General features: G+C 40.8%; 1 protein-coding gene across 2 annotated transcripts in view; it reads right to left on the bottom strand.

Annotated features, from left to right (window-relative positions):
• The window catches only part of LOC306712246 (receptor-type tyrosine-protein phosphatase mu-like), a 123,220-nt gene extending 113,302 nt beyond the window's left edge, over window positions 1–9,918 (bottom strand). For both annotated transcript variants that reach the window (XM_079181430.1, XM_079181431.1), the window contains exon 1: window positions 9,576–9,918. In XM_079181430.1, coding sequence (XP_079037556.1) covers window positions 9,576–9,663 — 88 coding nt within the window. In that variant the 5' untranslated portion in view covers window positions 9,664–9,918. The remainder of the gene's footprint in view (window positions 1–9,575) is intronic.
• Window positions 9,919–13,832: the final 3,914 nt, after the last annotated feature.

Below are 13,832 nucleotides of genomic sequence, written 5' to 3'. Positions count from 1 at the left end.
AGAGATGCTGAACAGGCAGGAAGCATCTTAACACAGATTATACTGATAACACACACACACACACACACACACACACACACTAATCCATGTCTCATTACTTCAGTCTGTCTTCAAGTCATCACACACACACACACACACACACACACAAACAAACACAAACACTCTCTCACACACACACGCACACACACACACACACACACACACATCTTCAAACAATAATCCTATGAATATGATCAGGGATTTGGACCACAACACTAATCAGAATGACATCTCTGGACAGAGATTAACACACACACACTCTCACACACACACACACACACACACACACACACACACACACACACACACACACACACACACACACACACACACACACACACACACACACACACACACTCTTTTGGACATGCTGACTGTTTTTATAATCTGATGTCGGAGAAATAATTTGGTTAATCTCAAGAGAGACAAAAAAAAGAAGAACAAATATACGACGAGCTGCCTGCTGTCAGGGCGGCACTCTGTTACCATGACGACGGTCATGTGATGAATTTCAAGGTGTGCCCCCCCCCCCCCAATAAAGACAATAATAAATAATAATACATGTATGGATGTTCGTGGTGGGTGTGGCCTGCAATTGATGACTAATCCACAAATTGTCTCTAAATAAAAGTTTAAAGATTATTTCTTATATATTTAGTCTTAAATATGAATTTCACAAACACACATTTATTTAAACCAAATCCAAAAGAGCCTCTCGATAAAATAAACATTTTTTGAAGTCTGACTTTAAATACCTCGTGGGGACCTCCGACTGTGTGCAGGTTTATGAGGACACAGTGTTTCTAGAGATTTAGTAATAATCTGTGGGGTCGTTGTAAAGACGTTAAAATCTCTTTTCTTTGGTCTAAATGAGACCAAATGAAAGTTTGTCTCTGAAGCTCAGATATGAACTGATTTTATTGGTATTCCTAAAATGCGAACATGAATTTCAGAATTCAGGTTAAATAAACAAGAAAAGACGCCTCAGGACGAGAAGGATTTCAGTTTTAGAAAGTCAGCAGACGTCTTTATGGTTTAAAGAGTGGCGTCATCAGCATAAAGATGGAGGAACAATATCAGATTTATATTATTTATTTACACTTTAAAGGGTTTCTGAACATCTATAATAGAAACACATGAGTATACATGATGGAATCTATAAAAATAATGTGAATCTTTGTTCTATGAGTCATTTCATAATTATTTAACCCTTTGAAATGTTTTTTTTGTCACTAGTATGAAAAGCTACCAACTGAAACACATAATTCATCCTTTAGGAACTTTATTCATCAGTCTGTCTGTTATAATAATATAATATTAGTGAACTGGAAGCTTTAACACACGAAGAGAGTAAGAAACTAAATATTCACTTTGAGGTTGAATCATTTTGCTTGTTGGAGCTTATTTTATTTCTTAATAACTTCACCATCATGTTCTCATTGAGTTGTTTTGTCGTCACCTCAACACTGAATAAATAACAGCTTATTATAAAATGTTATTTGAACATTTATAATGTAGAAATGTAAAAGTAACAGAACTGAATCATTATGATTACTCTTTATGATTTTGAGGGTGAGGTTTGTTTTCATATTACAGATTTAAATAAATCTTTGTGTCTTCAGAATTAGAGGATAAACAGTGAGAGCGTCCCGTGGTGAGTTCAGGGACCGGGGGAGATGTGGATCTCCCGCTGTGCTGCTGTCAGAAGACACAAATCCTCCTCCTTCGGCTTCTATCTCGTCTCTCACGTTAAACAAAAGGAGCTTTAATCCGGCCGCTTTAATCCCCGCTGGGTTTGCAGACACTGCGTCTGAAGGCGGCGTGTTTTAATCCCAGAGGCCACCGGGGCCGATCTCGGCGCCTCAACGACGCCGGGGATCCGTTCGCTATCGGCTCTAATCCGACCTGGACCGACCGCGAACACAACAGAGGAAGTCCTGCAACTTTCCTCCTTCTGTTGCTGCAGATAATTCTGCTCTGATGTGGATTTGTGGGGAGATTAAAGCCAGCAAAGATGTATGCATTTTTTAAATTACTGAAATACAAACATGAAGCATGAAAGTGCAGGAAGGAGAATGTTTTTATATCGTCTTTATGTAGCTGCAACACGAATCATGTGACACGATTTAAATGATCAAATGAGAGTCAATGAGAGGATTTCTCTTCACAATAAAGGAAAATATCTGGAGAGTTTGTCCTCAGAGACAAATGTTCGCGTCCCCTGAGAGACGAAGAGCAGAGGGGACATCAATATGTTGCACTTCTATGAGCAAATATATATATATATATACATATATATATTTATATATATACAATATTAATATCATATTATTATTGTTGTTGTTTATCTTTAACAGCCGAGTGTCACTTCTGTAAACACCACAGGAATAAACATAGATGTATACTAATATTAATTTAGGGATTTTAATAGTTATTATCAAACAGTTCAAAGACATATCATTCATTTCATTAGTAATTATTATTATTAGTTTGTTTATTAGAAAATAAGAACTACAGGAGACGATGAGACGCGTTAGACTGGAGTCCTACGATCTAATCTTACCGATATTTATTTATACATATAATGTTTATAGATATCATTTATAGATATTTATAAATAGTTGGATATTAAATTCAGTCTTTTTGTAACAACATCATCCCATACCTATATATTTATATATCAGGGTTATTATTAATATAGATACATGGACGAACCTTCCATTACACACACACACACACACACACACACACACACACACACACACACACACACACACACACACACACACACAGCAGGAGCTGACAGGTTCAATGTGACCACACGCTGTTGAGAACACTAACACCATTAAAGGTTACTGTGTGTGTGTGTAGCAGCTAAACTGGCACTACAGTCATATGATCGCCTTCACACACACAGTGTTGTGATGTGTTTAACTTTAAAACTGTTTGGATATTTTTCAGAGCTGAAGCCTCATTGAGATCCAGATATATTTATTCTGATAAAACATAAAACGCCTGGATGATTTCATCATCGTAATCATCATTGTCGTCTTCATCATCGTCTTCATCATCGTCTTTATCGTCTTTATCGTCTTTAACGTCTTTAACGTCTTTAACGTCTTTAACGTCTTTAGCGTCTTTAACGTCTTTAACGTCTTTAGCGTCTTTATCGTCATTAGCGTCTTTATCGTCTTTAACGTCTTTATCGTCATCAGCGTCTTTAGCGTCTTTAACGTCTTTAGCGTCTTTATCGTCTTTATCGTCATTAGCGTCTTTATCGTCTTTAGTGTCTTTAATGTCTTTAACGTCTTTAACGTCTTTAACGTCTTTATCGTCTTTAACGTCTTTAGCGTCTTTATCATCTTTATCGTCATTAGCGTCTTTAGCGTCTTTAACGTCTTTAGCGTCTTTAACGTCTTTAACGTCTTTAACGTCTTTAACGTCTTTAGCGTCTTTATCGTCATTAGCGTCTTTATCGTCTTTAACGTCTTTATCGTCATCAGCGTCTTTAGCGTCTTTAACGTCTTTAGCGTCTTTATCATCTTTATCGTCATTAGCGTCTTTATCGTCTTTAGTGTCTTTAATGTCTTTAACGTCTTTAACGTCTTTAACGTCTTTATCGTCTTTAACGTCTTTAGCGTCTTTATCATCTTTATCGTCATCAGCGTCTTTAGCGTCTTTAACGTCTTTAGCGTCTTTAACGTCTTTAGCGTCTTTATCATCTTTATCGTCATTAGCGTCTTTATCGTCTTTAACGTCTTTATCGTCATCAGCGTCTTTAGCGTCTTTAACGTCTTTAGCGTCTTTATCATCTTTATCGTCATTAGCGTCTTTATCGTCTTTAGTGTCTTTAATGTCTTTAACGTCTTTAGCGTCTTTATCATCTTTATCGTCATTAGCGTCTTTAGCGTCTTTAACGTCTTTAGCGTCTTTAACGTCTTTAACGTCTTTAGCGTCTTTAACGTCTTTAACGTCTTTAACGTCTTTAACGTCTTTAACGTCTTTAGCGTCTTTATCGTCATTAGCGTCTTTATCGTCTTTAACGTCTTTATCGTCATCAGCGTCTTTAGCGTCTTTAACGTCTTTAGCGTCTTTATCATCTTTATCGTCATTAGCGTCTTTATCGTCTTTAGTGTCTTTAATGTCTTTAACGTCTTTAACGTCTTTAACGTCTTTAACGTCTTTATCGTCTTTAACGTCTTTAGCGTCTTTATCATCTTTATCGTCATCAGCGTCTTTAGCGTCTTTAACGTCTTTAGCGTCTTTAACGTCTTTAGCGTCTTTATCATCTTTATCGTCATTAGCGTCTTTATCGTCTTTAGTGTCTTTAATGTCTTTAACGTCTTTAATGTCTTTAACGTCTTTAACGTCTTTAGCGTCTTTATCGTCTTTAACGTCTTTAACGTCTTTAGCGTCTTTATCGTCATTAGCGTCTTTATCGTCTTTAACGTCTTTATCGTCTTTATCGTCATCAGCGTCTTTAGCGTCTTTAGCGTCTTTAACGTCTTTAGCGTCTTTAACATCTTTAGCGTCTTTATCGTCTTTAGCGTCTTTATCGTCATTAGCATCTTTAACGTCTTTAGCGTCTTTAACGTCTTTAGCGTCTTTATCGTCTTTAGCGTCTTTATCGTCATTAGCATCTTTAACGTCTTTAGCGTCTTTAATGTCTTTAACGTCGTTAGCGTCTTTATCGTCATTAGCGTCTTTAACGTCTCTGTTCAGAACTTGTCTAAGACGACAAAAAGAAGAAACAAGAAAAGATCGAGAGAAGAAATAAAGACAGGAAGTCTCAGAGGTTTGAAGAGAGATAATTAACTCACTGAGGACCCTCAACACACACACACACACACACACACACACACACACACACACACACACACACACACACACACACAAACACACACCTGACTTCACTCTGTGTTTAATCTGTGAGCTTCATTAAAACCCTGACGAGACAGAACAAAGAGCTGACTGCACCTGAACACACACACACTGTAAAACACAAACACACTGTAACACACACACACACATACACACAAGAGGAAAAGGTAAAGTCCTGAATCAGCGACAGTCCTGAACCTGGACACACCAGGTCATCAGGGAGTTTGTGTGTATGTGTGTGTGTGTGTTACAGTGTGTGTCGTATTGCTGAGTTAACAGTAGTGCTCTAATTACAGACACCTCTCTCTCTATCTTTGTTCAGTTTTAAGGTTTTGGACGTTCTGCTGAACTTTAAAGGAACATTCTGCTGCTATGAAGAGCACAAAAACACTAGAAAAAGACTCACAACCACAACAAAGAGATAAAAGATCTTCAAATAGACACAAAAGAAACACAAAGAGACACAAAAGAAATACAAAGAGACACAAAACAACTACAAAGAGACACAAAAGAAACACAAAGAGACACAAAACAACTACAAAGAGACACAAGAAATACAAAGAGACACAAAACAACCACAAAGATACACAAACATAAAGGCTTCTCACAATAATTGTTGTAGTTTGTGCGTTTTGCTGAGTAAAGTCTTATCATTCCATCATAGGAGAACTGTCTGACTGTAACCATCTATTATTACATTACAGTCATTTACTTTTATCCAAAGCAACTTACAACTCAGATTCTATCACAATTCTACACCGTAGGCACAGCTACGGGAGCAATACCGGGGGAAGGTGTGTTGCTCAAGGACACATCGGCGTGCGACTCGTGGAGCCTGAGCCGGGGATTGAACCGCCGACCCTCTGACTGAGAGACGGCCCAGAGAGCCTGCTGAAAGATGCTCATCATCACAGAAGTAGGAAACCTTTCTTTACCTTTCTGTGATTTATATTTCCTTCAGCAGTAAAACACAACGATCCCGTACAGACGTATGTGCCGAACCTTCATCACAGAACACACAGGAAACCAAAGACGAGATGTTTAACAGACAAACAACAAACGTCTCAAACAGACGTGAACCCGACGGCCGAGCGCGCTCATTAGCAGCCCTCCTTCGCCACGGTTACTAGGGCGTGGCGGCCATTTTGGACCCGGGCCACTGAGGGTTTAATTTCCTTCTCTGCTGCTTCACACACACACACACACACACACACACACACACACACACACACACACACACACACACACACACACACACACACACACACACACACACACACACACACACACACACACACACACACACACACACACACACACACACACACACACACACACAGCCCTCCATATGTGCAGCAGAGAGGGACGGACAGGAGGATAGATCCAACACACCCCGAGGCGGCAGACACTCAGACAGTCAAAGTTAAAAAGCTCCTGATCTTTGCTTCATGACTCTTATTCCACTTTTTAAAGTAAAACTTTATTCAGTCAGCTGAGAGACAAAACTGGAGTTATTATTTCACCACACTTATGGAGACGTGAAGAAGAGGAGGAGGAAGAGTCTGGACTGCTTCCTATGTTGGTTTTTACACCTTTTGTGCTGAGAAAACATGGCGGCGAGACGCTCCTCGTCTTTCAGTTCAGTTTCTGTCAGTTTGTGTTTGTTAGAACTGAGACTCTGAATAAATCAGTTAATTCTTTAACAGAATAAACAATCATACACACTCACACACACACACACTCACACACACACACACACACACACACACACACACACACACACACACACACACACACACACACACACACACACACACACACACACACACACACACACACACACACACACACACACACACACACACACACACACACACACACACACACACACACACACACACACACTGGGTAAACAAACCCCTAATGAGCTTCTGAGGTTCCTTAATTACTTGTTGCTAATTGGTTTACATGGAGATCTGATGGGTTTCTGTTCCAGCTGCTTTAACTGGAAACAAACTGGCGTCTCAATGTGAAGACGTTCTACAGACGCAGACACACAAAGTAGTCAAATAAATGTTTTCTATAGAAAGACGACGTGAGAACATCTGTAAATTAACCAGTGAATGAAAAACAGGTTTCTGTGGTGAAGTCACACACACACACACACACACACACACACACACACACACACACACACACACACACACTCTCTGAACATCATACACTCAAATTCCAGATGTATTATATATTATATTACATGCTGCTGCCCCATCAGGTGACCAGAGGAACAACAGCTGACTGAATCATCATCATCATCAGAACACGGAGAACCCGTCAGCAGAACCACAGCAGTACTGCAGCACAGAACACACACACACACACACACACTCTCATTGTTTCTCATATCAATATCTACATATTGATCAATAAATGTAAACATCTAAAACGAGCCAGTGAAGGAGCAGAGAGCCAGATACGCAGTCAAATACTGGATAGTACATAGTACTGTAACAGTACTACAATAGTATACAGAAGAACATAGTATCAGTAGTATCAGTATAAATGGGAGACTGTTTCTGATTTTGAAGAACAAGATATCAGTCAAAAGAAAAACACACATCTACTGGGTCTCACATGAAATGTGATCACAGGGACAGTCAGAACCACAATGCAGTTCAATAAGAACAGTCAGAACCACAATGCAGTTCAATAAGAACAGTCAGAACCACAATGCAGTTCAATAAGAACAGTCAGAACCACAATGCAGTTCAATAAGAACAGTCAGAACCACAATGCAGTTCAAAAAGTAGTCAGAACCACAATGCAGTTCAAAAAGAACAGTCAGAACCACAATGCAGTTCAATAAGAACAGTCAGAACCACAATGCAGTTCAAAAAGAACAATCAGAACCACAATGCAGTTCAATAAGAACAGTCAGAACCACAATGCAGTTCAATAAGAACAGTCAGAACCACAATACAGTTCAATAAGAACAGTCAGAACCACAATACAGTTCAATAAGAACAGTCAGAACCACAATGCAGTTCAATAAGAACAGTCAGAACCACAATACAGTTCAATAAGAACAGTCAGAACCACAATACAGTTCAATAAGAACAGTCAGAACCACAATACAGTTCAAAAAGAACAGTCAGAACCACAATGCAGTTCAAAAAGAACAGTCAGAACCACAATACAGTTCAATAAGAACAGTCAGAACCACAATGCAGTTCAATAAGAACAGTCAGAACCACAATGCAGTTCAAAAAGAACAGTCAGAACCACAATGCAGTTCAATAAGAACAGTCAGAACCACAATACAGTTCAATAAGAACAGTCAGAACCACAATACAGTTCAATAAGAACAGTCAGAACCACAATGCAGTTCAATAAGAACAGTCAGAACCACAATGCAGTTCAAAAAGAACAGTCAGAACCACAATGCAGTTCAAAAAGAACAGTCAGAACCACAATGTAGTTCAAAAAGAACAGTCAGAACCACAATGCAGTTCAATAAGAACAGTCATTTTTGTTTTTCATGAAAAACCTCCAGCTTTACTGTTCATCTCCTGACTCTACTGGGTTCTACTTGGTTCTACTAGGTTCTACTCCTTTCACGAATTGTTGAGTTTAGTTTATGGATTTTGCACAAATTAAAAAATTAAATACAAATAAACAAACATAACAGAGATAAATAAATATCACAGAGCAGGAAGAGGCAAAAAGCCAACTGGGCTCATTTGAGCTCATTTGAAGCCTCCACCTTTATCGTATTAATATTTTACAATATTACAGAGAACATAAAATGAATATGCATAAAATATGACGACGTAAAACATTATTGACAAGATGTTTTTACAAGGTATGAAATATGATAAAAAATATCAATACATTACAAACAAGAGTAGTACTGGGTTCTACTCCTTTTATGAATTATACTGGGTTCTATAGGGTTCTACTTCATTTATTCAATTCAATTCAATTTATTGTTGTATAGCCCAAAATCACAAATTACAAATTTGCCTCAGAGGGCTTCACAATATGTACACATGACATCATCTTGTCCCAGAACCCTCACATTCATATTTATGAATAATACTGGGTTCTATAGGGTTCTACTTCATTTATGAATAATACTGGGTTCTAAAATGTGCAGCTGCTCTACAATCGGTTGGTTTTCGTCAGCAGCGCTCTGAATGTAGAATAATACTCACTACTTGCTCCTGGAAGTATTTATCTATTTCATTCTTTGCAGTATTTCTTCAGGTATTTGCAGTGTTTCTATATTTGCAGTATTTATTTCGATGCAGAATTTAAATAATTAAAGTGTTTCTTCATTTGCAGTATTTGATGGTTTGCAATATTTCTGTATTTATTTCGTTGCAGTATTTATTTAATTAAAGTATTTCTTTAATTGCAGTATTTGCAGTATTCTCCGGAGCTTCTGTCTTAAAAACTTTAGTTTTTCTGAGCTAAATAACTGAGAGAAGAGAAAGAGAAGAAGGAGAAGAAGAGGAGGAAGAGAAGAGAAGAGGAAGAGGAAGAGGAGGAGATTTTCCAGCTGGAAACTTGGATGCCGACACACAGAAACAACTCCATGTTCTACCCCCCCCCCCCCCCCCCCCCATAAACCCGGACCCGAACGTCTCCGTTACCTTTGAAGGCGTCCGCCCGCGCGCCCGTTATTCCGACAGAAAGCAGCACGAGACATGCGGAGAAGAGCAAAGTTCTAGTCCGATCCATGTTAGCGCGAGACGGAGAGGAAAAGTAGAACAACTTCCTCTTCTTCTCCTTCTCCTTCTTCTTCTCCTTCTTCTTCTCCTTCTTCTCCTTCTCCTTCTTCTTCTTCTTCTTCTTCTCCTTCTTCTTCTTCTTCTTCTTCTTCTTCTTCTTCTTCTTCTTCTGTGGACTCCTCTGTCGCTCTCACAGACAGACACACAGACGGGTTGTCGGTCTCTCCCGTTTTCTTTTTTCCTCCGTTTCTCTTCAGACCGGAGAGAGACTGACTCCGTTTACCGAGCAGCCCTCTGACGTCACAGGGGGCGAGAGACGTTAGGGGGGCAAAAAGAGAGAGAGAGAGAGAGAGAGAGAGAGAGAGAGAGAGAGAGAGAGAGAGAGCGAGAGAGACAGAGAGAGAGAGAGACAGAGAGAGAGAGAGACAGAGAGAGAGAGACAGAGAGAGAGAGAGAGGCAGAGAGAGAGAGAGAGAGCGAGAGAGACAGAGAGAGAGAGAGACAGAGAGAGAGACAGAGACAGAGAGAGAGACAGAGAGAGAGACAGAGAGAGAGAGAGAGAGAGAGAGAGAGAGAGAGAGAGACAGAGAGAGAGAGAGAGACAGAGAGAGAGAGAGAGAGAGAGAGAGAGAGAGAGACAGAGACAGACTTACTATTTTGATATTCAACTTTTATATTTTTTTATTTTAAATTGTATTTATTTTCCTTTATTTGACATTATTTTGACTTTAATCTTAATTCCATAAACACGTTATTGAAGTTTCTGATGCTCGTCACATTAAAATGTTCTTTACCACAAAATCTCAGCTTTGGAGAGAGACGCTGCCCTCTGCTGGTTCACATCCTGGTTCTCTTCACACTGACGACATGTTTTACATTCACAAGTCCTGTTGAGAAACAAGACATGTCAACCACTCAGAGACCCCAAAGACCTCTGAACCATTTCAATTCACATCTATGAAAAGAACATCTGTGTATGTTTTTATGTTTGCTTTTTTAAGTATGCGTGTTTGTTTATGTTGGTTTATGTATTTATATAAGTGTGAATTCTGTTTGTTGATGTCTTGTGTTGCGTGTTGATGAATGAAAAAGAAAAGACGCATCGTCAGTGTAAATAAAGCTGAAATTAATTACGAGTGAATGAATGATTAAATGAACGAATGAGTGATGTTCTTCTTCGTTTAATGAGCCTTGTGTCTTTAAATGGCTTCCAGTGCTTCTTTCATCTGTGACTCTGAGCTGCCACCTGCTGGACTGGCTGAGACACGACAGCAGGAGAGAATCTACTACTGAAGAAGATTGTTATAATAATAATAATATTAATAATCATAATAATCAAACCAAAAATAATATTTAATAGCAACAATAATAATAACAATACAAATAATAATCCTGTCACACTTTTGGATCAAAACATCTTATTGTTAAAAACTTCACACTCAATAAAAGAACAAAGTCATTTTTATTTGTTTTATATTCATATCTTATTTCAGTGAACTTATAAAAGATTAAATAGTGAGTTTGCTTCATCAGCAGGTAAAATGGAAAACAGAAAGCAAGTCATTGTTCTTTTTTAACTTCAAATACAAAATCTAATTCAGCTACAGAATTATTCTCAATTCTTTTTTGGACTTGAATCAATTCTTGAACGTTAAATCAAACAAAAACAATCAACAGGAAGGACGATCAAGTCAAACGTTCAAATCACAAGTCTCACTACTCAAAAAATCACTGAGACAAGTTGCCAACGGCCATTACATCACATTACAGTCATTGAGCAGACGCTTTTATCCAAAGAGACTTACAGTCAGTGTGTTCAACATAGTATTCAAGAGAACGACTCGTCACCAGAAGTCATGAGTTCATCTCCTTTAAACATCTCAGAGCAGAAACCAGAGCAGACGTACAGAAACACACTAGCATGAACACAACCAGTGCTGAGAGGAAGGCTCAGGGTAGAGCTTCATGAAGAGGTGAGTCTTCAGCCTGATGAAAGATGGGCAGCGACTCTGCTGTCCTGACGTCAGTGGGGAGTTCATTCCACCATCGTGGGGCCAGGACAGAGAACAGAGACCGGGTCCATCGGCCACAGGGACCTCTGAGCGACGGGGAACCGATCGCCCCGAGGCCGCAGAGCCAAGTGGTCGGGGGGGTGTAGGGCTAGACCATGGCCTGGAGACAAGAAGGAGCTGTTCCTTTCACTGCCCTGGAGGCTAGCACCAGAGTCTGGACCTGTAGACTAGCACCAGAGTCTGAACCTGGATGAGAGCTCTTACAGGGAGCCAGTGTAGAGCACGGAGAAGGGAGGTTGTGGGAGAACTTGGGGTGATTGAACACCAGACGAGCTGCAGCTTCCTGGATGAGCTCCAGAGGTCTGATGGCCGACGCCGGAGCTCCGACAAGTAGAGAGCTGCAGTAGACCAGGAGGGAGATGACCAGAGCCTGGATGAGGACCTGCACCGTCTCCTCAGTGAGGAAGAGGAGAATCCTCCTGATGTTGTAGAGCAGGAATCTGCAGGAGCGAGTAACCGATGAGATGTTTGCTGAGAACGACAGCTGGTCGTACAGGGTCACACCCAGGTTCCTCGCAGTCCGAGTTGGCGTCACCACGGTATCATCCATGGTGATGGACGGGTCTCGGTGCGGGCAGCCCTTCACCAGGAGGAACAGTAGCTCGGTTTTGTCCAGGTTGAGCTTGAGGTGTTGTGTCTTCATCCACTTCAAGATGTCAGCCAAGCACACAGTGATGCGTACCTCCACTTGAGTGTCACCGGAGGAAATGACGAGACCAGCTGGGTGTCATCAGCATCACAATGGGAGGAGAAGTCATGTGAGCGAATAACAGAACCAGAGATGTTGTGTAGAGCGAGAAGAGAAGGGGGCCCAGGACTGAACCTTGTGGAACCCCCGTAGTCAGCATGCGTGGTTCCGACACGGCCCCCCTCCATGTCACCTGGTAGGATCCACCTGTCAGGTAGGATGCAAACAGGGAGAGAGCAGAGCCTGAGACGCCATCCCCTCGAGGGTGGAGAGGAGGATCTGGTGGACAGGTCCAGGAGAACCAGGACAGAGGAGAGAGAGTTAGCTCTCACGGTGTGAAGCGACTCTGTCACCTCAAGGAGGGCTGTCTCAGTCAAGTGACCCACCTTGAACCCGGACTGGTGGGGGTCCAGGAGGCTGTTCTGATGGAGATATAAGACAGTTGGTTAAAAACAGCACGTTCGTGTGTTTTGGATAGAAAGGGTTGAAGAGAAACCGGTCTGAAGTTTTTGACATCAGACGGGTCAAGTGATGGTTTCTTCAGAATGGGGACTCTGGCAGTCTTGAAAGCCGTGGGAAAGCATCCTGAGACAAGAGATGTGTTGATGAGGTGGGTGAGGAAAGGAAGGAGCACAACAGCAATGGTGAGCTGGACTGGATGAGTGACAGTAACAGCATGAAATTCAAAAGAGGACGGGGAGAACTGTGGAGCAGAGACAAGAGAGTATTTCCATTTTGGGGAGATTAGCAGCCAGTACCACCACCTCGCCTCACAGCTCTGGGAGTGTGAGAGAAAGAGTTCACGTCTCACAGAGCTGCAGGTGTGGAGGTGTTTTCTGGTGTGATCCAGGCTTGACGAAGTCTGGCTTGAAAAAGTCACCCTGTTGCCTTCGTTTTTCCCGACGCTTGGAAGCTGACGCTTCCAGCAGTGAAGTGGGGTTAAGGAGAGCTACCTAGTGATTGCTCATCGTCTGCCAGGAGTGCAAGCCACACCCCTGGCACTTAACAGGGCAATTGGCCTAGTGAAACTAAAGCACACCTACCTTACACCAACAGAGACTGCATCACTGAAGCAGCCTAGGTACAGCTAATAGCAACCTGTAAAAGCAAGAACAATATACTTACTCTATTCTAGCTAAGTCAAGTAGTTCAGTATCCCTCCAGTTAGCTAATGTTGGCTAATGTTAGCTGTTGTTTGCTAATGTTTGCTAAAGTTTGCTAAAGTTTGCTAATGTAAGCTAAAGTTTGCTAAAGTTAAACAAAAAAACAGGAATGTTCAGCTCTCTGCATACTTTTGGATGACGTGGATGTTGTGTCGTTCAAACAGACCTGCAGGCAGCAGAGCAGCTGATTTTATGTTAGTGGCCAAATATCACAAGAAAATACTGCAAATGAGTCCATAATGTTTATTGTACAAAC

The sequence above is a fragment of the Pholis gunnellus genome, assembly GCF_910591455.1.
Source record: "Pholis gunnellus genome assembly, chromosome: 20".
Lineage (NCBI taxonomy): Eukaryota > Metazoa > Chordata > Actinopteri > Perciformes > Pholidae > Pholis > Pholis gunnellus.
The sequence above is the reverse complement of the archived record's forward strand: the minus strand, read 5'-3'. Positions and strand labels throughout refer to the sequence as shown.